This window comes from Equus przewalskii, chromosome 9 (genome assembly GCF_037783145.1).
Source record: "Equus przewalskii isolate Varuska chromosome 9, EquPr2, whole genome shotgun sequence".
Classification (NCBI taxonomy): domain Eukaryota; kingdom Metazoa; phylum Chordata; class Mammalia; order Perissodactyla; family Equidae; genus Equus; species Equus przewalskii.
The window spans coordinates 81623807-81650358 of NC_091839.1; the positions used below are offsets into that span (position 1 = coordinate 81623807).

The following is a 26552-nucleotide window of genomic DNA, read 5'->3' on the forward strand; positions in this document are numbered from 1 at the left end:
CCCCCGGTTCCTACCTGAACGTCAGACGTCAGTAACAGCGAGGATGTAGAACGTTTACTCTCCCAGTAATCAAGAGGAATGCAATCTCTCCTTCAGGAACTGATCTAATCTACCAGCTAACCAAAGGACTGTCTCACCCCACCAGGTAACTCTGAAGCCACCACTGGGAGTCAGGTGGTAACCGACACTGAGCTCATCGTGATGGTTACCCAACGGCAGAACCCCTAGAAAGACAGTGCTCGGCCCGAGCCCGGGTCACCTGTACAGAAGCATCTGGACAGCAGCTTCTTTACTGCTGGTAACGAGAGAACAGATACTCAGCATGAGGACCAGGTTCGGACATGGTTGGCTGATTAGGCCACAGAGTGGACAGAAAAGAGAGAGTTTCTGACTGCTTAATAGTCACACATAAAAGAGAACCTGCATGCCATCTTGTTTTGATGCTTTAGAAATAATAATTCAGAAAACAGGAGTCTATTAAAAGATGCAAATGACTGTGTATACCATATACTAGTGACTGGCAAGAATAATATCCAGAACAGGCAATAGCATTTAAGTGGAAAAGAAAAAACGCAACTGTCCATAGATGCAGATCATCATGCTCCCTCGCAGGTAAGGGGCCGTGAGCTCCATGACGCCCTTCCTAATACCCACATCCATTTCAGGACCAGACCTGGTGCCAGGAAGCAAGAAGGATGGACAAAGCAGAGAGGAGCAAATTCGTAGCTCTACAGATTTGTCCAATAAGGTAGCCACTAGCCACATGTGGCTATTTAAATTAACCAAAATTTAAAAATCAGTTTCTCAGTTGTAGTAGGCGTATTTTAAGTATTCCCAGCCACATGCAGCTAGTAGCTATTGTACTGGACAGGCACACACAGAATATCCCCATCACTGTTCTAGAGAACAGAGTTAGACTGGAAAGTGAACATTCCTATTGCTCAGATAGACCTGATAAGAAATTCAGAATCAAAGCCAATAGTCTTACTCATCAAGAATCATGAGAGGTACCCGAGGCTGTTTATCTTCTTTTATTGACCGTGTCCATAGATCAGAGACATGTGGGGAAAGTCTGGACATCCTTGTCAGCACAGGATTTCCCCCCGAGTCTTTTTCTTCTTCTTTTTCTCTCTTGGGGTGAGGGAGGCAGAAAAGAAAAATGGCAGGGGGATCAGAAATTCTTTGATTTAAGTCTCTGTTATGCAAGAGTTGCATAAATTGCCAAAAACAAATAGATTTTTAGAAGCATCTACTTCTCCCACCTCTCTTTCTTTCAAATAAAATACTAAAGGCAACAGAAAAAAAACAGAGAAAGGAAGAGGAATCGAAGAAAATTACCAAGAATGAAACGGATGGCTGTCCTAAACTACTGTTCTAGGACAGCCAGGAAAAAAGTGCCACAAGTCAAGAACAATGTTTCCAAAAACACAGTGGCCACAACTCAACAAGTCCACATTAATTTTCACAGGAACCAATTCGCAGGAGGCCACATGATTTGCTACTAACAGTGGAAAGTACTGAGTTTTCAGCAAGAGCACACTCTGGATCCACCCTCTAATTCACGGGCACACAAAGGGCTCACCCGGGTCATCTTCCATTCACGGCATCATTCGGCTTCTGAGATTATTCGGTCCTCAGAAGCTACATCCAATAGTAAATAAAAATCAACTACAACCACAAGATTCTACTTACTAGAACTTCCCTGTATACGATCCTTTAAAAATGAAGTAAAAACATACTTTTGGATTTAAACTAGACAGTTTCAATGATATTTAATATAAGCAAACTAAGATTGACTTGAGAACAAGGAAAAAGAAAACCAGTATCTTCAGATGCTGGATTCTATTTAAGCACTCATTCTGCTTGCCACTTTGCCCTGCTACTGCTGTGCCACACTCGGGAAAATCTGATACCTCAGTGACCGAACAACTTGAACGCAAGCTAAAATTTAATCAGCACATCAGAAACAACAAAACCAAGAAGATATCAGCTTAAGAGAAGAACAGCTTATATACTTTTGGGAAGGGGCTGCAAGAATTAGGGTCCTGTAAAACCTAAAATGCAAGCCTCAGCGTCCTTCTTCAGAGACACCTGGCGTGGCCGCCTGACTGAGCCTCACAGCCCTGCGAGGGTGGCTGTGGGACGGATGGCTAGGCGATGCAGCCCACGGTGCAGGAGGCTGCGAGCTACCGCGGCGTTTCATCACGGCAAAGGACAGCTCAAGAAGCCCTCCCTTTCTGAGCCCCTCACGCTTCAACCCCTATACGGGCGTTCAGGAGCAGAGTTCCCATCAGAAGCTGGAAAGCCTGGGTCCCTCCCTGCTCCTTCACTGGGCCCATTCCGTGGCCCTCAGTGTCTGTTTTCCTCCTCTTCTGCCCTCAGCATTTCAGAATAGAAACGGAAGTCACATCCTGACCCTCTGCCCAGGGGAAGGCTGCCCTCTTAGCTTATCTAACTCTTCCCTCTCAAGGAGAAACGCCTCCTTAAACAGAAATCACCTGATACACCTGAGGAAGGTGCGAGATGTTTGTTTAAGCCCCGATAACTCACATTTCCTCCTCCTGATGAGGATATAGTCACCAGTAACTGTCAAGTGAGCTTGTGAAAATTAAAGCTCTCCAGGGCAAGAGAGCAACTTGGGTCAAAAAGGCAGCTGATCTGAAGCCTCCCTAATCTGCCAAATCTGGTCCCCATGTCATGCACACACGGTTCCACGGAGCGTGTGAACACCCCCAGCACACTGGAGAGGTGCATCCACACAGCATGCACCACCAGCACAGTTTGTAAGACGTGCTACGGGCATGTGGGAAATGGGCTGGCTCCAGATCCGACCAAAGGGTAGAGCGAGCGCGTACCTTTCAGCCTTCTGGAATTCCCATTCTTTTGCTGTTCATCTTCCTCATTAATGGTGAACAAACCAAGCGGAACTGCCCTTGCGTTGGTCTTCTTCAGCCTCTCTTGTCGGAGAGCAGTAGCTGGTCCAGGCATACCGCCGTACTTGCTTTTTAATTATTCTTATGTTAAAACTCTGTGCTTATGTAATTGCAGCTCCCAGGAAGCTGCTAGTCCCTAAGCTGCCGGTTCATCTGAGCACTCGTAATGGATCCCCCACGGGGAAACAGTGTGCAAACAGCCGACAGATGCCACCAGCCACTTGGCAACTGAGGCCCTGCAGTTCCCCTCACCTACAGCGGCCCCCACCAGCCCCCTCACGCTGACGTCCTGCAGGCACGCGCACTGGCTTGAGCACACGCACACACATGCATGCACACGCGTACACACACACACACGCTCACTCTCCTTCCAGAAAAGCTCTCTTAAAGGCAGGCAGGGTCGGACGCCTCCCTCCACTGCCTACCCTGCTCAGTCAGACGCAGCGTCCCCCTCCTGCTGTGGCACCTTTCCCAGCCTTCTTCTTGCTCCTGCACAGTAAAGCGGTCCGCACCCGGCACAGGGAGGAGAACACGACAGGCTGCCGTTCACAGTTGCCCTGACAACCCTGACATATCCTAAGCAAGGAGGGCCGGGAGCGGCTCCATCTCTGGCGGGCGGAGCAGCGCAGGCAGGCTGCGGGATGCTGGTCCCGGGAACTCACCAGCAGAGGGTTCCAGCCTGAGGGTGGGCAGCTCCCTCTTCCTCTGGGCGGCAGGAGTGGCTGGATGGGAGGAGAGAGGCAGCTGCGCTTGCACAGGCAGCAGCGTGGAGAAAGGGACTCAGAGGAAGAAGCAGGCTTCTTGGGGCCAGGTTTTCTAGCGTAACGACGTTCGCGAGTCCCTGGATGAAGGCAGGCATGGTGGCAGGCCATGGCCCCCTTGGCGCTCAGTATCACATCCCAGCCTTCCAGACATTCTCACAATCCCAGGGTCTGTGTAAACACAGGTTTGGCCACACGCATCACGAGGACCAGCCTGGCCATATCCCTGAGACCCCCAGTGGAGACAGGCAGGGGGAGAAACGTGCCTGTTCCCACAGGGACAACAATTTGGAACGCCCCTTCTGCAAGTCAAGCGGAAAGGACACAAACGAGACACCATAATCCTCCAAAGGGAAAAGACGGCCCCGATTACATCCAGCAGACTCCCCCGTCCCGCGCAAGTCTCTGCCCGCAGGCTGAGCGATTCCCAACGCCTGACCCAATTTCAGTTCTTTTTTGGACTGTTTGCTCCAGAGCATACAATCATGTGATTACTGTTTTCTCCTGAAATAAGCTTTCTCACTTTAAGACTTTCTGTTTCCAGGCTGCCTAAAATTTACGCTGTGTGAAAAAACTAAATTTATAAAAAATATCAACTGTCACATTAAGAAAATAATTCGATGTTTTCGCCTTGTAATTAAAATCAAGTCTGCTTAGAAAGTCCAAAGCAACCCTCCCCCCAGACCACTGCCCTGCCCCTTCTCAACACTGGAACCTCCAGGAGGGACCCCAGGGACCAGGAGGCAAGTCAGCGTCCCCTCGAAACCCGTCCATGGAATAGTGACCGCAGACGCGTCGCCCAACTACTCGTGCTACCTCAGTGATTGCGGTAAAACCGGGGGCACAACGCCACGTCCCCCAGAGGACTGAGGTAGAGCCGGGGGCGCGACGCCACGTCCCCCAGAGGACTGGGGTAGAGCCGGGGGCGCGACGCCACGTCCCCCAGAGGACTGGGGTAGAGCCGGGGGCGCGACGCCACGTCCCCCAGAGGACTGGGGTAGAGCCGGGGGCGCGACGCCACGTCCCCCAGAGGACTGGGGTAGAGCCGGGGGCCCGACGCCACGTCCCTCAGAGGACTGGGGCGAGGATGAAACGAGTGCAGTCCTGGCAGTGAGAAGTTCTTAATGAACACCGGATGCCTTTATTATTTTATAACACACTGGTTGTAACCAGTCCATTTTTGCTTCTTATTTTCAAGGTGGTTACAGTTCGACTATCAGCTCCATCAAAGGGTACTTCTATTTTTTATCTACTCACGCAGCCCAGCCCAGTGCTGGTCATGTACTAAATGGTTAGCAAATCCAAGCTGAAAAAACAAATCAATCTTCAGAAAGCTCTCCCTCAAAAGCAGCAGGATTTAATTAAGTTAACACTTGTTCAGATCTGTGACTTGGAGAGATGCAGGAAATTCTGGACATGAAATTGACTTAAAATCGTGTTAATCTGTGTAAGAGGCATTTGGAATAAGAGAGAATGGAGTTTAAGAGCTCAACGGGTCTGAGAAGGCACCTGAACCAGCATCGTCACACACGAGGAAGCAGAGGCCATCACTGGATTCCTCGCCCAGGTCAAACGCCAGTTGGAGGCAGGTCTGCAATGAAAATGTGCTTCTCCATGACACACACCTGGCCTGCACGGTTTAGGATCCTAGCCCCTCTCTCCAACCCCCAGAGAGATGGTGCCATGCGGAACGGAAGGAAGGGGAGGACCTGGGTCCTGAATATTCAAGACCTTGTTACTCAAGAAACAAACAGCAGATACAAACTGGCTAACGTACTTCCATAATTTTCTGTAACTGGTACACAGTTTTTACTGAATTATAGATGACTTGTTATTGCCTATTTATTTTTCTTTAATCAATGATTAAATGATCAATAAATTTAGGCCAGTACCATACACGTGTATTTGTGAAATGAAAATATTTTCAAATGCACTTTAGTTTCTTTCTTCCACTTCCAGAGCATCAGGTGAGTACTTACAACAGCAAAGCATACACACGACAAGTATAGCTGAAACTACGTTCTGGCAGAGAAAATGAACATTTACGTCTCAAGCAAGTGACAAGTTTCATTTAGAAATGTGCCTCACTCAAATAAAGACAACAGCGTCTGATTGTCTCTGCTGAATTTAATAAAGCAATTACTGAAAGGGGTAAAGCTAAAGAAAAGGGATCTTTCCCTCCACCCTCCAAATAAAAAGTGAGATGACAATGTTTTATGCGGTGTACTAGGAGGACAATGAAACATCTTCCTAAGAGTGGCTTTAAAAACGAAAAGTGAGGGCTGAATTCAAACGGCTTCTGCAGAAGTTGGACACCCCACTGCTGTCAAGCACAGCTCAAACATTTCGTGGGAGAAACAGCAGCAAAGCGACCGAATGAACCTGTCCAGAGGAGTTTACGAATCTCAGGGAGGCACCCTCCTGAGGCCTTCGGCCACCCTCTGAGGCCTGCGCTCGCCCTCCAGGGCCCCGGCAGAAGGGAGGCACAGTGGTTCCCCCTTATCCGTGGTTTTGCTTTCCATGGTTTCAGTTTCCTGTGGTCAGGTATAGTCCAAAAATATTACATGGAAAATTCTGGAAATAATTCATAAGCTTTAAATTGCACTGTTCTGAGTAGCCTATGAAATCTTGTGCTGTCTGCTCCATCCCACCCAGGACGTGAACCATCCCTGTGTCCAGGGTCTCCACGCTGTACACACCACCCACCTGTCAGTCACTTAGTAGCCGTCTCTCGGTTATCAGATTGACTGTCGCTTATCACACTGCTTGTGTTCAAGCAACCCTTATTTTCCTTAATAATGGCCCGAAAGCGCAACTGGCACTTCAGCTATGCCAAAGAGAAGCCAGGAAGTGCTCCCTTTAAGTGAAAAGGTGAAAGTTCCCAACTTAATACGCAAAGAAAAAAAGTCCTATGCTGAGGCTGCTAAGATCCACAGTCACTTTTACTACAGTGACCGTCACATTGTTTTATTTTATCATCAGTTATTGTTGTCACTCTCTTACTGTGCCTAGTTTATAAATTATACTTTATCACAGGTCTGTATGTACAGGAAAAACACAGTATATACAGGGCTCGGTACTATCTGTGGTTTCAGGCCTCGCCTGGGGTCATGGATAAGGGGAGAGAGATCACAAACAGCCCCTCCAGAGCAGAGGGCTGAAACTGAGCCCACCTCCACCACGCCCAGCAGACCAAAGGCTTCTCCTGTGTTAACTTCAGTGCAACATCCCTCACCTGACCAAGACGGGATCCTTCACGCTCTAGCCTGAGGGCTCTGACAGAGAACTGTGATTTGTATCAAAATGTGGAAAGCACCAAAAAGTCTTTTTTTTTTTTTTAAAGAATTCAAGTTATGCTAAAAACCATTTACTAGGGGAAATGAAAGCCTAACCAGAGGGCAAAAGCCTCCCTTGTCACACAGCCATGAGCAGTGTGGGGTCAGGTTAAGGTCTGTTAGCTAGAGCAGCCCGGAGAGAGGCGTTATCACCTGACAGATCGGGAAACTGAGGCTCGGAAAGGTTAGTCATCCAGCTGGTTAGGTCACTGAGTCAGGATTAAACCCAGGGCCATCTGCTCTGGAGCCAAGATGCTTTTGTCCTGCTGCCATGCAAATCCTGACTCCAGCATGGTGAGCGCGCCCCTGTCAGAGCTGCCATGCAAATCCTGACTCCAGCATGGTGAGTGCGCCCCTGTCACAGCTGCCGTGCAAATCCTGACTCCAGCATGGTGAGCGCACCCCTGTCACAGCTGCTGTGCAAATCCTGACTCCAGCACGGCGAGCGCACCCCTGTCACAGCTGCCGTGCAAATCCTGACTCCAGCATGGTGAGCGCACCCCTGTCACAGCTGCCGTGCAAATCCTGACTCCAGCACGGCGAGCGCGCCCCCATCACAGCTGCGACCACTCATGGGAAGGCAAACAGCCGAGACCACACCATTACAATGAAGGACTCTTTTCCCCCATGAAGTACACATCTCTCATCTCATTTAAGACCTATAAATACATTTGAATTGGTTTCCTAAATGCTCAAATCCAATCTTTAATGGATATAGGGGTTAATTCTATTATTTAATTCCAGGAATACCGTGGCTTGAACGCTGTGGGGGGCCTGGGGCCACAGCCTTCTCCCTTTTACACTCTGACCCAAAAGGAAAGCAAATATGGAAAGGGGATGGCGAGACCTTAAATGTACATATCCCCCAAAGTAACCAGAATCCCCCTGAACACCTGCACTGTTCCCCGGCACCAGTAAGGGTTGTCAATTCCACGTGACACAGCTGTCCTCTCGTGTCACCTGCAGACGCAGACTCTTAATCCAGTCCCCCCGGAAGTGGGGTATGCAGACTTCTAAGAGTCAGTTAGGTTTTGCAACTGTTTTGTTTAAACTGTTAAAATAGTAAATGATGTGTTAATGGTCAGTAACGTGTTAATGGAGACTGTGTACAAACGTGAGAGAGTGACACTGCCTAGTGCCCAAGGGTAGCCTGTACAACCAGACTGCCTTCACACAGAGGACAAACGTTTGCAGCATTATCCTAAGATGTAGTCGCGATCACAGGTGACAATGGTGACACTCATCCACTAGGGACAAGACTGGCCAACAGGCCCTGGAGCAGCTGCTGTCCCCCCTCTGAGTACACAGCAAACGTACGTCTGTTTGCCCTTCTCTCCTGCTGCCTGGCCATTCCGGCCCAGCGCCAAGCTGTGAGGCGGGTGAACAGGACAGTCAACCTTGCTGGTCTCAGGGATGCCAGCACCTGACTTGCGCGTAGCCATCACAAGTTATATAACAGGCGGCACGCGTGGAGGTGCACACACACATACACACCCCCTCCAGGCTTCTGTTCACACTTACGCTTCCTATGCTTTTATTCTGTGACCATAAAACTGGAAAACAGTGCACCCAGGGGTGAACCAAGAATGTCCTCTTGCAAAGAGAAATGCGTTTACCCAGTAGGAAGACTCCACAGGTTCTCCACTCCGAAAGCCCAGTGAGCCTCACAGAAAATTACCCGAATGGGGAAGAGCCTGGTTTGCACGATTCAAGGACCGCAGTTGAAAACAGGAATGATCACTGCTGGACTGAGCGGCCGTCACTGGTAAATTACGAGCTCTGGATCCACAGAAGTTAGTTACCTTTCAGGGGGCCCACAAGCACCAAAGTGCTTTTCTACATTTCTACATTAGAGAAGATTAAGTCTTCAAAACTACTGGACTTCAGTAATCTTTTAAATATGTAATGCATCTCCCTGAGGTAAGCTGCAGTTTACTTCTGGCAGGAGTTTTAGAAATCCACATTTTAGTGCAGCTTAAAAAACCCCGCATATGGTTTGAAAATGACAAAGCCAGCCCAGGCTGACGTGGACTCAAACAACCCCTGGGAAACAAGGGGCCCCAGCTGGTTCTCTGCCGTCCCCATTCCTGGAGTTAAAGGGGTCCCTCAGTTTCCCAGATGATGCCACTTACTGATGGTGTCTGTGGCAACAGAGGCACAGCATTCTGCCACCTGCAGCTTGTACAGAGCTTCCAACAGGCTGTCGGACAAGAAACACGGCACAGACTGATCCTTTGAAAGGAAAGTAAAAAGGCAGGTTTGCTGTGATCTTTATTTCACTCCCTTTGTTACAAACATACAGGAAAGACAGTAAACACAGTCAGTAGTGATGTGCCATCACCTCGAAGCACGGGGGCCCTGCCATGCCTTCCAGAATGTTCCAGAAGTTTCTGCTGCATGGGGAACGCTTCTCAGTGCCGAAACAGTCCACTTCCCCACGTTGGCTCCACCATAAACAAATTCTAAACCCTGGGCGTTTGTTTACCTGACGTGAGGTGTGGACACTCGGCTTTCTTTAAAACCCCTTCCTACATATCAGCTCTCACTCGCCAAGTTTCAAATATTATAAAACGCCACATTAAACTTTAACCCAGTAACAGGACAGAAGGCCTACAGGCCCTCCTGTTCACTATTCTCACTGATAATACTCTCTTAATGTGCACTATATGAACTTTGAATTCCTTGACAAAAGTGAAAATGTGCACTGAAGGTCCTCTCCTCTAATGGTGACACTCTTCTTAGGTTAGAAATCCGATTTTGCAGATTAAAAAGGAGGCAGAGAAATCAATTGCTGGGTTCAACAGAAGAAGCAGGCAGATGTCCAGGACTGTGTTTCTAAAAGTTACCTAATTCATCGTTGGTCTGTGAGTACTTACGTGTTTAGATTTATTTGTGAGCCACACCATTAGAAAGATGAGAAAACTGAAAAACTGGTCCTTGTCTTGCTGTCAGAGTGGTAAGAGCACGTCAAGGACGCACAATGGAGCGCTGTGGGGGACAGCCCGAGAGGGCAGGTGGCAGCCAAACCCTCATGTTCTCCCAGACACAGGCAAGGAGAGCCGCTGAAGGGCGCTGACGACCAGGTGTGTGGTGAGACAGGTCAGTCTGGCAGCTGGTGGAGGATGGGGTGGAAGGGAGAAGGAGGGAGACTTGAGAAGGAAAAACCAGCTACATAACTACACTGTCCAGGTGGAGAAAAGAGCTCTCAAGTGGTAGCCGTGGGGATAGAAGGTGGACAGGAATACGAGAAGCACTCCTGTTTATCTTTCTAACAGGCACCCCAGGGCAGTGTGGGGGACTCATTTCAGGGGGGTGAGCATGCACATCAGTTCCTGCAATAGTCCAGGTGAAAGTTGGAGAAGGGAGCCATGGGAAGGAAAGGTGGATAATGTGTTTTTGTTTTTGCACGGGCAAGACTGGCCCTCAGCTAACATCTGTGCCAATCTTCCTCTATTTTATGTGGGACGCCGCCACAGCATGCCTGAGCAGTGCATAGGTCCGCACCCAGTATCTGAACCCATGAACCCCAGGCCACTGAAGTGCAATGTGTGAACTTAATCACTATGCCCGTAGGGCAGCCCTGTGGGTAATGTTTTTATGAAAGGTTTAGACAAGAACATGGCTTTATATCTGTAGGTAAAACAACTCTGAGAGATGGCTGGAAGCAGGTCCAAAATGATCTCAACCGATCAAAAGAACGGGCTTCAGCTAAAAAGATTAATTTAGTAGTGATAAATATGAAACCTCTTCTATTAAAAACATGCAACTACTAGGTACAAAACCAAGACCTGCCTGAGCCTCGGCAGACTCAGGAGGGACAGTCGCGGACAGCAAGCTCAGCACAACGCCGCGTGGCGAGGCAGCTGTCCTAACAGCACCATGGGTGCATCTGCAGATGGCTGGCGTGCTGGGCGAGGGGACAAGCCTTTCTGGTCCTCAGACCACAGGGTCTGAGCTAGATATTTCAAGTGGATGATAAATTACACCACCTTCAGATGAGAGCAACCCGGACTTCTCACAAAGATCCTGGGCCATAACAGGAGGGTCATTTGACGGAAGGGACACTTTCTCTGGAGAAGAGAAGACTCCGGAGGAATACAACAACTGAACGAAGGTTAACGTATGAAAGGGTTTCTACTGCTGGTGTAGTTCTGGAATGGACACCTAGGATTGCTGATTGGAAGTCACCAGAATGCAGTGAGCTGTGCCTTTGGTGGCTGACGACAGCCGTGCACAGACACTGATGGGGGAGGTGTGCTGCATCAACGCACCGTGCACAGCTGTCATTTTTAGCTCCCTAGCATCTCTTCTCATCCTGCACTTCCATGACCTGACAAAAACAGAAACTCAAGTCACACCCCAGGGGAGGAGTCAGGCCGAGGGGAAGAGCAGAGGGATTCACACAGCCCTTCCCGCTGACGCCGTGCTCTGCGCTCACACAGCCTCACGACACGGCCCTCTGACACGGCAGCTCGGCTGGGCAGCTGTGTTGCCTTTCTCATTCGACGGATGCCCCCCAGAGGTTTAGACTTAGAGCTAAATAACGGAAACAAGGGAAGCTTCAGTCAGGTTCTGGCTAGAGGAGGACCACACGAAGATTTCCGCACCTGCTGCTGGCCGGCTTCCCTCGCTCGCTCTCCTACCTGCACTGTGATGACAACCACCACGTGAAAAACCCCAGGGACGAGGAGAAAGACAACAAGATACCCGGTCTGCCCTCAGTGACAGTTTACTGGGACGCGTCACTGTGGCGATGTGACCTGAGAGAGGAAGGGGAAAGGACAGTAAGCGGAGCAGAGCAGCTCAGTTCACGACTTCACGGGCGTCTTAAGGAGAAGGGGAGCCCTAAGGCTTCAGGGCGGGAAGAACAGGCAGGTCAGAACCCCGTGTTTCAGACGGAGACTTTCCCCAATCCCGTCCTCCGCTACTTGGCGGCTCCTCCCAATTCTTTCTCCTAAAAGTCCTTGAAATTAAAACTGACTTCAATTAAGATTTTTTCCAGTTTAAGAAGGTTTAATAGCCTCTGTTTTCACCTTAAAAATCAGGTTAAATTAATTTAGAATTTTATCTCTTAAAAAGCAATTACAGCGTTTTGTATAATTCTGGGGGGAAAACCCTTGATTTTCAATGAATCAGTCAGGGTTCTCCAGAGAATCAGAACCAACAGTATTTTTGGTTTTGAGTTTCTGGAGAAAACTATAACATATAAATTATACACATATATAAAGTGGCTTATTTTAAGGGATAACGGCTACTGTGATTGTGGAGGCTGGCCAGTCCAAAATCTGTAGGGCCGGCCAGCAGGCTGGAAACTCAGGCAGGACCCCTATGTTACAGCCTTGAGGCAAAATTCCTTCTTCTCTGGGAAACCTCAGCCTTTGCTCCTAAGGCCTCTAACAGACTGGATCAGGCCGCTGCACTATCAGGGTGACGGCCTGCACCCAAAGTCAGCTGACCACAGAGGTTAATCACAGATGCAGAATACCTTCTCAGCCATATCTGGCCCAGTGCGTGACCAAGCAACTGGCACCGCAGCCCAGCCAGGCTGACACATAAAATTAACCACCCCTGCCAGTGACCCCACAGAGATGTAGACACACCACTCCACGCTGCAATCAACATGCTGCAAATGAAAGCGTGCCACTCAAAAGTCAGAGGCCCCCGTGTCAGTGATCACAATCTTCACTGGGCAGGCTGGATGCCATTTACTCAAATCATTTCCCAACGCTGCAACGCTCTATTAAAATAACATTCATAAACTGCAGTCAGGACATATCAGAGCAGACCTACTAAATCCCCCTTTATTTTCAGCAGTGATCTCTCACTGAGAACCCAACACAGGTCAGCCTGGAAGTATCATCAAATGAAACCTTTACACCACCCTAAGAGCTAAGCCGTTTGGTTGTCTCAACATTAGATGGTTTAGAAAGCAGAGACTTGAAGATTAACAGAAAACCTCCCTGTTGTCATGAAGTAACTCCACTGTCTCGATTAGAAGAAACTAAAATGTAGATATGCGGATGCAGGTGGTGGTAGAATAAGACCTGCTTCTCATGAGAAGATAAAGCATGTGTGAAGGTCTGAGGTCTCAAACCTCACAGAGTTTCCACAGCCCGCACAGTTCTGAAACCAACCCAGAGGAAGGACGTGCCGAACAGAAACGCCAAATTATACGACATGCTGGGCAAGGCCGAGGTTTGGTCACTTCCATTCAGTTAAGGCGCACACTGAAAAGACAGCACACCCATGTAACTGTCAGCCACAACCCAGAACAGCAAGAGCCTTCAGCTACACCATACAGAAAAGACAGACAGATTCAGGATTAAGCAGGAAGCCCAGAAGCTTTTACAATTTGCACCTGCTAAGCAAAACCGATTCCCAATGCAGAAATGAGTGCTTAAAAAAAAAGACATGAAGCATTAATTTCCAAGAAGCAGATACTACTAGCAACCCACTACGTTTTTTGATAAATACGCCACCTTTTAGTCTTGCCTGACTAGGGCCATCGAGATTTTAGGGGACTCTACAGAAAGAAGTAACATCTCAGAAGGATGAACAGGTTGATAGGCACACTTAGGGCACCCTGAACCTCGTATCTAGAACCCCTTCCCCTCTCACAGCCACATTTTCAGCCCTTGCCTTAAACTCCTGTGAATTTTAGACTGGCAACAGAGGAAGGATTATAATGACAAAGGAGCCTTTCGGCAAACTTCCTAAAACACCACAAATGGACCATTTTGCCTTTTATCATAATATGGCAAAGGTACTAAAATCCTTGATGTGTTTTTTAAAAAAAAGGGAGGCAGGGTTGTTCTGGACACGTGCAACATTGCCGTGAAGGGATAAGAATCATAGTGAACATCTCTGCTCCCCCCCACGTTTTTGCTGCAGGTAGTACCGTCTGGGCTCCTTTCCACACAGGCACGGAGGAAGAAATGGGGCCCCACGCCCCCAGAACAAGAAGCACCCATGTCCCTTCAGAGCCAGAGCCAGGCCTGATGCAGCTCACCAGAAAAGATCTCGTTCTTGTCCTCTGTTTACAAACAAAAAGAGCGAGGTTTATATAACCAAAAGCTGTTTGCTTTAAAAATAATTGCAACATTTCAAATTGTTCCATGAACTGTTCCCAGACAGCTGCATCTCTAAAAGAAATCAGCAATGCGCTCTGAGAAGCAAAACGTCACTGTACGGTTCACACCCGGCTCTGAACCCCGTTCACAGGCGTCTGCCCTCCGCCCGCCGAGGCCTCCTTCCAGACAGGCGCCAGACGCAGAACAGCCCTCTGCTCCCCTTTCTGACACCCCACACTCCTCCGCCTTCCCAAACCTTCCTGAGGACTTGCATCGATCGTGGGTGCCTTCAGGAGTCCCCCAAGCCTCACAGTGACGTGTGGCTCTAACCTCGGACACGGCTGAGCCCGTGCTGCACAAGCTGGCTTAAGATGGGGACCACTTTTCCTCCACGCTCTCTGTGGCGAGAGGCAGGCAAAGGTGGGCTGATCCAGCCGTAAATGAATGGAAGGACAATCTCAAAGCTGACCAGCCGGACCACCGGGGCCAGAACCTGAAACGTCAAGCCAGCACTCTCCCGTGAGGCTCCACTGGATTATAAAACGACGGGAGTTTTCTGTTCAAATGCAGTGGCCCTCCCATGGGTCTCCTAGACTAAACTAGCTCCATGCCCCGTTTCTCTGCTTATTTTAATGCTTTCTTTCTATGGTAGAGCCACTTCTATTTCTACTCTAGCTCCTGAGACTCTGCCTGGGACCGACGCAGGCCCCTACAAAGCAGAGGGATAGCTCCGCATGCACACAGGGATGGGAGAAGACGGGGAGCCACTGTCGCAAAGAAATTCTGGCTTATTCCTGTGTTAAGCGTGTTAGTATATAATACCATCTTGTTTTTAATAATTATTTTTATTTTTTTGAGGAAGATTAGCCCTGAGCTAACTGCTGCCAATCCTCCTCTTTTTGCTGAGGAAGCCTGGCCCTGAGCTAACATCCGTGCCCATCTTCCTCTACTTTATATGTGGGACACCTACCACAGCATAGCTTGACAAGTGGTGCCATGTCCACACCTGGGATCCCAACCGGCGAACCCAGGGCCGCTGAAGTGGAAGGTGCGAACTTAACTGCTGTACCACTGGGCAGGCCCCTTTAATAATTACTTTTTACTGAAGAATGATATAAACTTTAATATTTTAAGAGTGGCTTAAGGCATACTTATTTAATCAAGTACCACAGTGTCTACCATCAAGACAATCTGAGGACATTACTCAGAACATCCTAACCCACGACCCATCTGAGGCAGTGACATATTTTAAGATTTACTAAGTTATTAAATTTTTTAAAAGATATAAAAATCTAAATTCCAAGTTGAACAAGATATTATTTTGCTGGAGAGAAATGTCTCTGTTTCTCTCTCCTCACACACACACCACAAATCCAGGCTGGGCCTTGTAAAGGAGCCTCTGCAATTTAAGAAACTCTCTTCTAAAATGTGTGACTAACAAATAAGAAAGATGGCTTACTGATATTTTCTATTTCACGTCTGTACTTTGAAGAAACTCAAACTGCCTGCTTCTCATGAAGGCACTGGAAGTGCACACGCTTCCTCCATTTTCCTCATAGAGAAACATATTCACCGAAGTGACAGTGACTTGCTGAAAGTCAAAATAGGTCTGGGAAGTCCATCTCTGTGGTTTCAAGGGAAGGGAAGTCCACCTTAATGATTGAGTAAAGTGTAATAATTCCATAGCAATAATATTTTAGCAAAGAACTCAAAATTTGGATGAAAGAAAAGTCAGGCAAGACGGGCTGGCACGGGCGTCCAGAGCAATGACAACACAACCTCAGCTCTCCTGGGCGGTGGGCAGCGACCTCCGTGGGCTGACAGGTGAAGAGCACCGCCCCACACCACTGGACGGCTTCCTACCCCCGCGCCCAGCCACGGCCCTGCCGTGGCACAGCTGCGATCAGGTCTGAGGCCGCATTACCTTCTGAGTCCCTCATTACAGATCCTCCACAATTATAAATAAAGACATGCTGGAGGGAGAAAGTTAGCGTTTCAGGCTAAGTCTCTGTTCTCACAATGATGCAGTGCCAATCCTCAGCGACCCGGAACCACGACGACGACCACCACCCAGTGCACAAAGTCACGAGTCCCCACGACACCCCTCTGAAGGGGTTACCACCATCCCTGTGTTAAAAAGGAAGAAACCGAGGAAGAGGATGGTCAGATGACCTGCCCATGACCCCTCAAGTAGAGTGGCAGAGCTGGGAATGGGACCCAGGCAGCCAGACCCCAGAGTCCCGGCACAAAGTAATAGGTCAGCATTATCCCTCAAGAATCGGGGAGTTGATTTTGAGCCCAAGACCGTATGGCTTCGCACATGCTTAGTTTCAATATAATCTTGAGGGAAAAAAGTCAAAGATCTTTCTCTTCCTGAGGGACCAGGCCCACTCAATATTGCCTCCTGCCCATTCACTTGGGTCCTGGATTTTACGGCTTTGCGGATGCCAACTGCGGGGAGGAGAAAAGAAAATAGGAGATCAGGTGTGCCAAAGGTAAGCCCCAGTGACAAAGCATCATATCACAACTGATGGCACCACCAAACCTCACAGGCACCAACGCAGCTCAGAGTGCCTCGAGGAGCTGGGCACGCAGAGCCAAGGAGACTACTCTGAGGTGATGTTCAAAGCCATAAACGCAATTAACACGCAGAGAAAAAACGCAGAGGGAAGGAGCAGAGGCCACCAGACTGAGCCCATGGACGAGTAATACCTGGGAGGAGAAAGAAGGGGGTGGGCGCTGGGGGAGAAAGATTAGCCCAAAGTGTTAGTGTCATACGAGGCTCCAGCATCGGGAGGGGGTCCTGCTGTGCCAAGGACCTTTAGACGGAAGAAACACAGGGAGCAGGGACCTGGTGAGGAGAGCTCCCAGTCATCAGGAAAATCTCTGGGAAAAATATATAATTTTCTACGAAAAGCTTTATTATTTACCCGAAATTGACCTTTCCTCATCTTGAGGGCAAGGAGGGAGAGGAAGGCAGGGTGGCAGTGAGCGAGGCAGACAGAAAGCACGCTGGCTCCGGCACCATTCATGCGTAAAGTGCGTCAACGCCTGAATCGGGGCGCAGATATCTGGCCGGTCAAGTGCACTAAGATCCACATCCACCTCTACTCCCTTCAGGACATCACTGGGCAAAGTAAGTGCGTAAACTCACCAGAGTGAGGGCAGTAGCTTTACGATGTTCCGAGTGGTTTCCAGGAGATAACACCTGACACCCTCTAACTAAACCCACTAAGGCCGCCAAATGCAGGAGCACTAACTAGGAAACGGATCTAAGCCAGCAGTTCTCGGCCTCGACTGCACGCTGGAGCCACCCAGGGCGTATAAAAACACAGCCACCTGGCTCCCACCCGGAGAGAGTCTCAGCTAATTGCCTGGGGTGTGGCTGGGCTTGAGGGACATGTCAAAGGTCCCAGGTGATGTGAACACACTGCCGAGACTGAGAGCCAACGATGCTCCAGCACAGGGGCTCAGCAGTCGTTCCAACAACATGACCTTCTGCCCAAGGAGCGAACCGTGTTTGGATGAACCCACCGGGGCAGTGGTGAGGGTGTCGCTGTACTAATTTGGAGCACTGCCATGAACAGAAACCAATCCAGCCGGAATGCAGGAAGCAGGCCACCAGGTCCTGTCCGGTGCATCTGCCCATCAGAGTCAGGCCAGGAGCTCCTGAGAACCGGAAGCCTGGATTACAGTCTTGAGAAGCAGCCCAGTGTTTCTGCTACAGCCAATTATTATGCACGTTACTGCCACCCAAACAGGCCTTGCACTGGGGAGTGCGGACACTAGAAGAAAGGGCTCTTCTAGCTATGCCATTGGAAAGGACGGTTCTCTATACCAGGAAGCCAACTCCAAAAAGGCAGCTTTCATAGAATTTTTTAAAAGTCACAGAAGAAATCTTAAGATACCCCAAATCTCAGCACTCTAAACTTTAAGTATATCCCACTTTACTAACAACCCCTGCACAGTGCAGTCACGTCACCACGGGCATGCCGCTCAGCTTCCTTTCTGCTTGTTGTGTGACCCTCTGTTCACCTGCGTTATCCGGTCAGCGGTGTCAATTCTCGGAATTTTCCCAAAATTTGTTCCTTGACAACTATTTCTGAAGGAGCTTCAAGGACGAGGAACTACCAAATGCATGAGTTCTTGCTGCCAGAAACATATTACACTTCAACTCAAAATTCAAAGTGGCAACTAAAGAAAGAGAATCTTACCGATTCTTCCTCAACTGGTAAAGATACTAAGGAGAACAGTATTCAATGAACACAGAAAAACCATCCAATGCCATTTAAATTTGTGAACAAGTACAATTCTGAGTATCTCAAGAGCTGAAATATTAAAGAGGCAGAAAGCACTAACCCACTGAAGAGCTGGAGAAACTGTAAAACTGGACTTCGCAGCAAAGAATAAGCCTGAACCCTACATAGATTGAGCACACAGCAGCTCAGCCCAGCGCGGTGATCAGGCGTCCAGACTCACAGAGCACTGTAAGCGTCTTCAGGACCCGAGAACCGATGCTGAGTATTCGGCTTGACAATACAAATTGTGCCAACAGGAATTAACAATCAAGACCATAACACAAGCTATATGACCAATATTTCTAGCTTTCTAACTGAAAAAACATCTTTCCAAATTCTGGAAAGTCGCATCTCAAGGGATTAGAAGGCAGACGTAACAGGGACAAGAATTTGGGTTGACGTGGGCTGTGCCGTACTATGGCGCTTCGGTCCATAATCAGCTTCAGAATGCAGGCTCCACAGGAAATAAATACCATGGAAAAAAGAACAAAGCAGCTGATGACCTTAGAGCCAAATAAAAACCCCCTTACACCTGGGTTCCGGGAGCAACACTCCCTTCACAGGTTTTCCTAATTCAAGGGTGCTACTTTTACATAGCTTTACTCAAAGAACTTGGTGGAATGGCTAAAAATTCAAAACAAAACCTAACAACATCAAGTGTTGGCAAGGATGTGGAGCAGCCAGAACTCAAACATTGCTTGTAGGAATGCAAAATCATACAGCCACTCTGGAAAAGAGTTTGCCAGTTTCTTACAAACATGCATGAGTCAGCAATCCCACTCCTAGGTGCTTCCCTTAGATAAATGAGAAAAATCTGTATTTACAGTAGCATTATTCATAACTGCCCAAACCTGGAAATTTCCCAATGTTCCTCAATGGGTGGATGGGTTAACAATCTGTGGTACTTCCTCACAATGGCAAATACTCAAATGACTATTGACACACACAACAACACGTTTGAATCTCAAATGCATTATGCTTAGTGAAAAAATTCAGATTCAAAAGGTTACACTGTATGATTCCACTTTCATGACATTCTGAAAAGGCGAAACTAGAAGGATGGCCAACAGCTCAGTGGCTGCCAGGGATGAAGGTAGGAGGAGAGCCTGACCAACAGCGGCAGCCCGAGCGAATTCTCTGGGCTGAGAGAACTCTTATGGACCATACTGACAGCAGTAGTTACATGACTATACATTTGACAAAACTCAATGAATTGTACACCCAAAAACACATGAAATTTTTTGTATGAAAATTAAACAGTAAATTTTAAAAAGAGAGGAAAATCCCTCCGCCTATTCACGGATTTGAAAGTTTTCCTTTCACGAGCAAACTGCGGAGGGCCTTCTAAACTGGCCGTCTCTGCCTTGCAGTCGCTCGCCCATCACTCACGCACAGTCTGGTGCCTCCCACGCTCTCGCACCAACTGCGAAATCCTCTTCTGGGGATCGCCAGCGACAACCTGGAACCACACCCATGGCCCTTTCCCTCTTCGGTCTCTGAATCCTTGACTGCTCTGTCTGTCTCCTGCGGCGGGTGCCGCACTGCTCAGCCTGGCTTTTCCTATCTTTCCAGCTTTTCTGCCAGCTCTTCCTCCTCCTGTGCTCGCGACATGTCTCACCCCTTTTCAGTTTCCCTTTCTAGGCTCTGCTCTCATGGCTTCCGTCTTTATTCCCTTAGGGAACAAATCCCAGAGTCCTAACCTCTATTGTTCTCCTTCACTCCCATGTCACTCTTGTACCTCCAATCGCCACGTTTAAAACAGATTTTTCTATTTCTCCCACCAAAACCAGGTCCTCCTCATGAATATTTCGTGCCACTCATACGCCAATGAGCCAAACTCGAACCTGGAGTATAATCTTCCATGCCACTGTTTACCTGCACACACGCCTCTGTAGAATCCTGAATTAATCATTCTCTTCCCATTTCCAATGCCTGGCTAGTTTTCTGCAGGAAACTGGAAGCTTGTCTGTATGTTACTGGACTCTTCCTTAAATCCATCTTCTAGCCTACACTCTTACTTCAAATTGAGGACCAGCTGGGTAGATCTCCAGTTTTCACTGATCTCCAGAGCTGTGGCTATCTGTCCAGCTGTGCGGATGCTCCTCATGCACTCTTACCACCCCCATTTACCCTTCCCAAAGCAGCAACAAGCAACTGGAGAGAATGACTTCCTGGATGGAGGGGCTGGGCATTCGTTAAAGGCACAACTGAGCTCTTCTGCTAGAGCCTGCAAGCAAGCTTTCAAGATTCATGCACCCAGAGTTAGCTAACTCATCACGCTTTAGTCAAGATACGTTATTCTCAAGAATCATCAACAGTTCCCCACTGTCCACAGAATAATGTGCCAACCTCTTAGCTTGACCTTCAATCATTCCACAATCTGGCCCCAACGTATCATCATTCCTAGTTGATCTAGGACTTTTTCACGTCAACGCTCACACGAGTCAACATGACTAAAATTTGGCTCTTTTCCGTATCTGCAGCTTTACTTTTAGCACCTTAATTTTTTTCTCTCTTTCCTCCATCCAACATTACATATCATTTACTTATTTTTTAAAGTTTAAATTAATTACTTTACCTAGTATGTCCTCCCTGATGAACAACCACAGTGAGCAGTAACTCTTTCTTCACCAAACTCCTCATGCCTGGCAATGATTGGTTTGTGGGTTTTATTGTCCCTGCTAAATCCAGGGATCCCGTCATCAACCTTCCAGCCACCAAAACGCTTAACATATGAAAGGTACACATTTCTTGATCAAATTATTCTGAGCCTCAATATTTTCAATTCTTACATTAATATAATGAGATTTGAGTTAAAAAAATAACTCCTTTCGAATGATTATTTTTCACACATCAGGAGGCAAAGATGTTGGAATCTTTTTAGAGAACACGCCAATGTAAATTAGTGTTTCACACACATGCATAACTAGTGATATCAGATAAAGGCATGCTTCTGAGCACAACTGCCTGGTCTAATAATACGTCTCTCCTACTTCGCAAGATGTAAAGGTACGACTAGCCACAAGACAATGGGATGTCGTCCAGTCACCTGAATGAAGCAGTACGAGCTTTAGGACCTGAGTTTCAAAAGGGAGAAGTTTAATCTGAGCCCCTCTCTTACCACTTTTATTTGCAGATATTTGTAGACTCTCAGAGCTAAGAGAGACCTTAAAGATCATTTTTTAACTTGGAAAAATGCAGTGAAGGGTCATGACCAAGATCGCAAAGAAAACCCATGTTCTTTCACGACACGGCCAGCCAAGGAGGGAAAAAGCCCAGTTCCAGGTCATCTCCCCCAAAAGAATATCAACAGAATTCACACATCACAGGTATTAACTTATTTCCTGTGCCTGAAAGTGTTATCTCATGAATTACTCAAAAGCAGCTTTACCTTTGGTCTAATTCAGTAGGCTTTTTAAAAAGAAGTTATCAAGTTGGGAAGTCAGCTGTGCACACGCACCTTCCACAGCTCTTGAGCACGGGCATAAAATTAAATACAGAACGCCGGGCAGGGGCAGTTTTGTGCGTATCAGTCACTGGACTATTCGAAGTAACAGCCTGAAAAAGCACTCGATGTCCTCTGGTGGTGAAATTGAAAATGTGTTTCCAAATGAACTATTTTTTTCAGTTCCTTCTTACCTTTGGCTTTTGAAAAATACATCAAAAGAATAGAAATAAAAAATTTCACCACAAGTAGTGTGATTTGACTACCTTCAAGTAGAAGATAAATATGTGCTGACAGAAACATGGTTTTTAAGTGTCAGACTTATACAGTACCTTTCAATAGTCTTAACAAACATTTTATAGGTAACAGGTTTTAAATATATGGAAAACTTCTTAAGTTGTTAAAATTCAATCAATCCTCAGTTGTCCACTCAAAATATTGCTACCTAGACTTAAAAAAATATATTTTCACCTTTCTTCTATCTTTGGCACCTGCTCACACAGGTGCTTCTGAACACCAAAGAGCTAGAAAAAGAGGAAAAAGATGTGGGCCAAAAATAAGGTGGTTAAATTACAAAGTACAATAATTGAAAAGACTATATATAAAATTTGTCTCTTAGAAACTGTAGTTCCTAGGCAAAAGTATGGAAGAATTGTTTAGTATAATGGAGACAGCAGCCAATTAAATTCCCGTCTTCATAAAAGAAAATATGTCACTGACAGCCACATGGGTGATTTGCATACCAAAGGTCAGAAGCAGGACCAGTTCATTAGTTAACGCTCTCAGGCACTGACTATGCTAGTCTGTAGTTCACTTACATCTGAACGAGTTCATGTGTAGATTCTAGGAAGCGTTTATTTTTCTGAGCATAAATTGGTGCGTGTTAACTCACTGAAACAATTTTGTTTCAGAAGCAGTTACTTCGTGCGGATTAGACGACAAACCATTTGTACTCACTATGAGGATGCAGCCATTGCTCGGGGGATCCGGATCCCCAGCCACCAGGTTCCCCAAAGCAATTATGAAAGCATCTCCTCTCCCCACCCCAAACCAAAACAATGATCCACCAACCTTCCAAACACATTAAGTCAAAATAAACCGCGTACAGGAAGCGTCATGACTTCAAAGTAAACAAGTTCAAGACACCTTGTCAGATCCAACCTCAGGTGTTTTGGCTGGAGAGATTAAGTCACTAGACTTTAGGTCCCAAACTCTTCGTGGCAGAGCAGACACGTAACTTGCAAAGACTGTTACACCTTTTCCGGACGTTTCACACTAAAATAAGTATACCATCTAAGTCGATAGTTCTTTTTTGGCGGAGGTGATCCACACATTCAGGAAACAATTGCTCCCGATTATGCGTGTATAGGAGCAGAAAACATAGTGCCTTGAGGAGCCTGCGATTTAAACTCTTTTTAAAATCACCGCCTCACCGCCCCATCCCAAGTGCAGAAAGGTACCAGAAAGTTCACCGGCCAAGAACAAAAGAAGGGGACTAGGGAGAGGGGCGGATCGGCAAAACAGCCTCCCAAGTCTGGGAGACGCGCGCCCTGTCCCCAGTGCAGACGGGGTGGGGGTGACCACCCGAGGCGACGTGCCCCCGTGGGCAGGCGACCGACTGAAAACACGGACTCCGAGGGCCTCGGCCGACGGCGCGCCCGCGCCCCGCGCCCCCAGCCCCGCGCCCCGGCCGGCGTCACTGCGGGCTCCCCGCGCCCCCCGCCCCCGGCCCGCGTCACTGCGGGCTCCCCGCGCCCCCCGCCCCCGGCCCGCGTCACTGCGCGCTCCCCGCGCCCCCCGCCCCGGGCGCCCGGCAGGCGCGGGCCCGGACGATGGCCCTGCGTCGCCCTGGCCGCGGACTCCCCGGCCGAGAAAGGGTCCCCGCACAGGCGACCCGGCCGCAACAGCCGGCAGGTGGAGGGAGCGGCCGGTTTGGCTCCATTTCCTCCTCCCGCCCGCGCCCGGCGGGCCTCCACCTGTTGGGGAGGGTCCAGGTGGAGCGGCCGGGCGGCCCTGGACCGGGGCCGAGGTCACGGGGGGCCGGGACCGGGCGGACGGAGGGAGGACGCAGGGAGGAGGAGGGCGCTCCGGGCCAGCCGGCCGGGGCCGCGGCCAGGCGGGGGGGGAGGTGGGCAGGGGGCCGCGGGCGCCGGCAGAACACCCGCCCCGCTCGCCGCCGCCGCCCCCCTCGCGCCCACGGGACCGCGGCGACCCCTCCGCACGGTCACCTGTTTCGCTGTGCACCGCGCCGTCGCCGCCAGCTCCCAGCTCCGCCATGGTGCTCGGTGACGCGGCCGCTCCGCCCTCGCGCTCCGCTCGGCTCCCGCCGGCCCCCGCCCGGCCCGCGGGCGGACAGGTGAGCGCGGGGGAGGGGCGAGGGGGAGGGCGGGGCGAGCCTGGGGGCGGGGCAAGTGAGGAGGCGGGGCGCGCGGGGCGCTGGAGGGGCGGGGCGAGCGCGGGGAGGGGCGGGGCGAGCGCGGGAGGGCTTGGCGAGCGCGGAGGGGGCGGGGCGAGCGCGGGGAGGGGCGGGACGAGCCTGGGGGCGGGGCAAGTGAGGAGGCGGGGCGCGAGCGCGCTGGAGGGGGCGGGTCGAGCGCGGGGAGGGGGCGGAGCGAGCGGCGAGGGCGGGGGGGCGGGTCGAGCGCGGGGAGGGGGCGTGGCGATCTGGGTGGGCGTGGCGAGAGCCTTGAGCGCGGGGCCGAGCGCGCCCCCGCGCGGGCAGGTGCGGCGTGGCTGGCGGCTGGGCCCCGGGTGCAGGCGCAGCGGGCGGGGCCTGCACGTGGGCTCCGAGCTCCGGCACCGCCGCCTGCTCCCCTAGGGCTTGGGGGCGGCCACGCCTGCGGCTGGGGACCCGGACGGCCCGAGGACCGGCCCGGGGGAGGCGAGGGCCTCGGGAGGCGCCGTCTCGGCCTCTCCGGGCCGGAGCTCGCGGCGGCCGGCGAGCGGGGGGAGCCCGGCGGAGGCCCAGCGCGGGCCGGGTCCACGCCGCGTCGTCCCTCCTGCGCTCCGGGGCGCCGTGGCCGGGCACCTGTCTCGTCGCCAGGCCTCTGTCGCTGGTGCGCCCGGCACACGGGCGGCGACACCGGTGCCCAGCGACGGGGCCCCTCTTATCCCCGGTCCCCGTTGGTGCCCGCGCTGCGACTTCGGGCTCGCTGCGCGTAGCACGCGCCCAGCAGCAGGCAGCGATTTCTTTAGAGACACCGGTGATAGCTAGGGAGCGACCAGTTTCTGCGCCAGCGGGCGATAAGCACAGAACGCCGAGCGGAACGAGCCCGTGACCCGGAGGCCCCGACGGAGCGCAGCCCCGGACGCGAGCGGACCCCCAGTACCGGGTCCTGCTGGGGTGGTCGTTCTCCCCCCGCGAGTGAAAATGCCGGCCCCGAGCCCAGGAGGGCCCGTCCGGTTCTGTTTTCTGGGTCACCGGTGCCTGCGCAGAGGCTTTGACCAAGGGCCTGGCGCTGCGGTTGGGAGTTAGGGGTTTCCTGGAGCATCTCTACTGGATTAGGCAAACTGATCATTTAGCTACTGATCCCCCTGAATCACATTCCAGTCACTCCCGTCAGAGTGCTCGTCAGTGAAAGTAAAGCACACGTGGGTGGAGGTGGTTTTAGACCCCAGCTTGGGCCTCAGCAAAGATATTTTTTACTATATTAAGGCACCGGAGTTCAAGACACTTTCCTGTGACACCGGGAAGACCCCCAGCTGAATTTGGAGAGGTGAACTCCCTGGGAGAACCTTGGCGAAGACAGGGGGTTTGTTTTCAAACCTCTGATTTACTGCCTACTCAAGAACAGCACTGGGTTCTTGCTTTGACCGCGGTTTCCCCCTAAAAAGAAGTCAAGCCTTATTGGTGTTTATGTTTGTGTGTGTCTGCTTATTTTGGGGTTTTTTTGTGTGTATGTGCTTAGCCCTCCTCCCATTCCTTTGCTGACTTATGTTTCAGACTGTCATGAATTACACAAAAATAAGTGCAATAAGAAACACGGAAGGGGGCCGGCCCTGTAGCGCAGCGGTTAAGTTCGCACTTCTGTTTCTCGGTGGCCCCAAGTTCCCTGGTTCGGATCCTAGGTGCAGACGTGGCACAGCTTGGCAAAAGCCATGCTGTGGTAGGCATCCCACGTATAAAGTAGAGGAAGATGGGCATGGATGTTAGCTCAGGTCCAGTCTTCCTCAGCAAAAGGAGGAAGATGGGCAGTAGTTAGCTCAGGGCTAATCTTCCTTAAAAAAAAAAAAAACACATGGAAATCCTGCACTGACTATGTACAGACTATGCTTTCCATCCTGAACTGGGTGTCTGTAACAGGGTGGGCCTGAGTATGCGGGTGTGGATGACATCTGTTGAATGTCACACACCATCACATTGTACTTAGAACACAGGAGCCATCTCTCTTGAGCTCTCACATCCACCTCAAAGTCTCTCTGAATGGCCATGGTTCCCCTTTCCAGGGGAGAAGCTGGACCTCCTGACACCATCTGTCCCCCTCTTCCTCCTAGTCCCCAAATGCTGCTCCATTCAGGGGCTCTACCCCAACAACTACAGGCAGGACTCTGAAATCTATCCCCTTGACTTCTCACACTCCCAAATCTATTGTCATACGTTTTGTTCACCAAAGGTAATAGACCGAAGGCCTCTGGTGCCGTTATTGCCTTATTTTCTTTGACCAGCTATGGTCTTTCTTGCCTGTCTGTAAACACTTCGCAGGGTATGAA

General features: G+C 50.0%; 1 protein-coding gene across 47 annotated transcripts in view; it reads right to left on the reverse strand.

Annotated features, from left to right (window-relative positions):
- Positions 1-24240, reverse strand: part of MAP7 (microtubule associated protein 7) — a 149702-nt gene extending 125462 nt beyond the window's left edge. For 5 of the 47 annotated variants that reach the window (XM_070559395.1, XM_070559393.1, XM_070559424.1 and 2 more), the window contains exon 1: positions 24071-24215. In XM_070559395.1, the coding sequence (XP_070415496.1) occupies positions 24071-24119 (49 nt within the window). In that variant the 5' untranslated portion in view covers positions 24120-24215. Of the gene's footprint in view, positions 1-2855; positions 4140-24070 lie in introns of those variants that run through there. The other 42 variants (XM_070559406.1, XM_070559412.1, XM_070559408.1 and 39 more) reach the window with 28 other exon arrangements.
- Positions 24241-26552: the final 2312 nt, after the last annotated feature.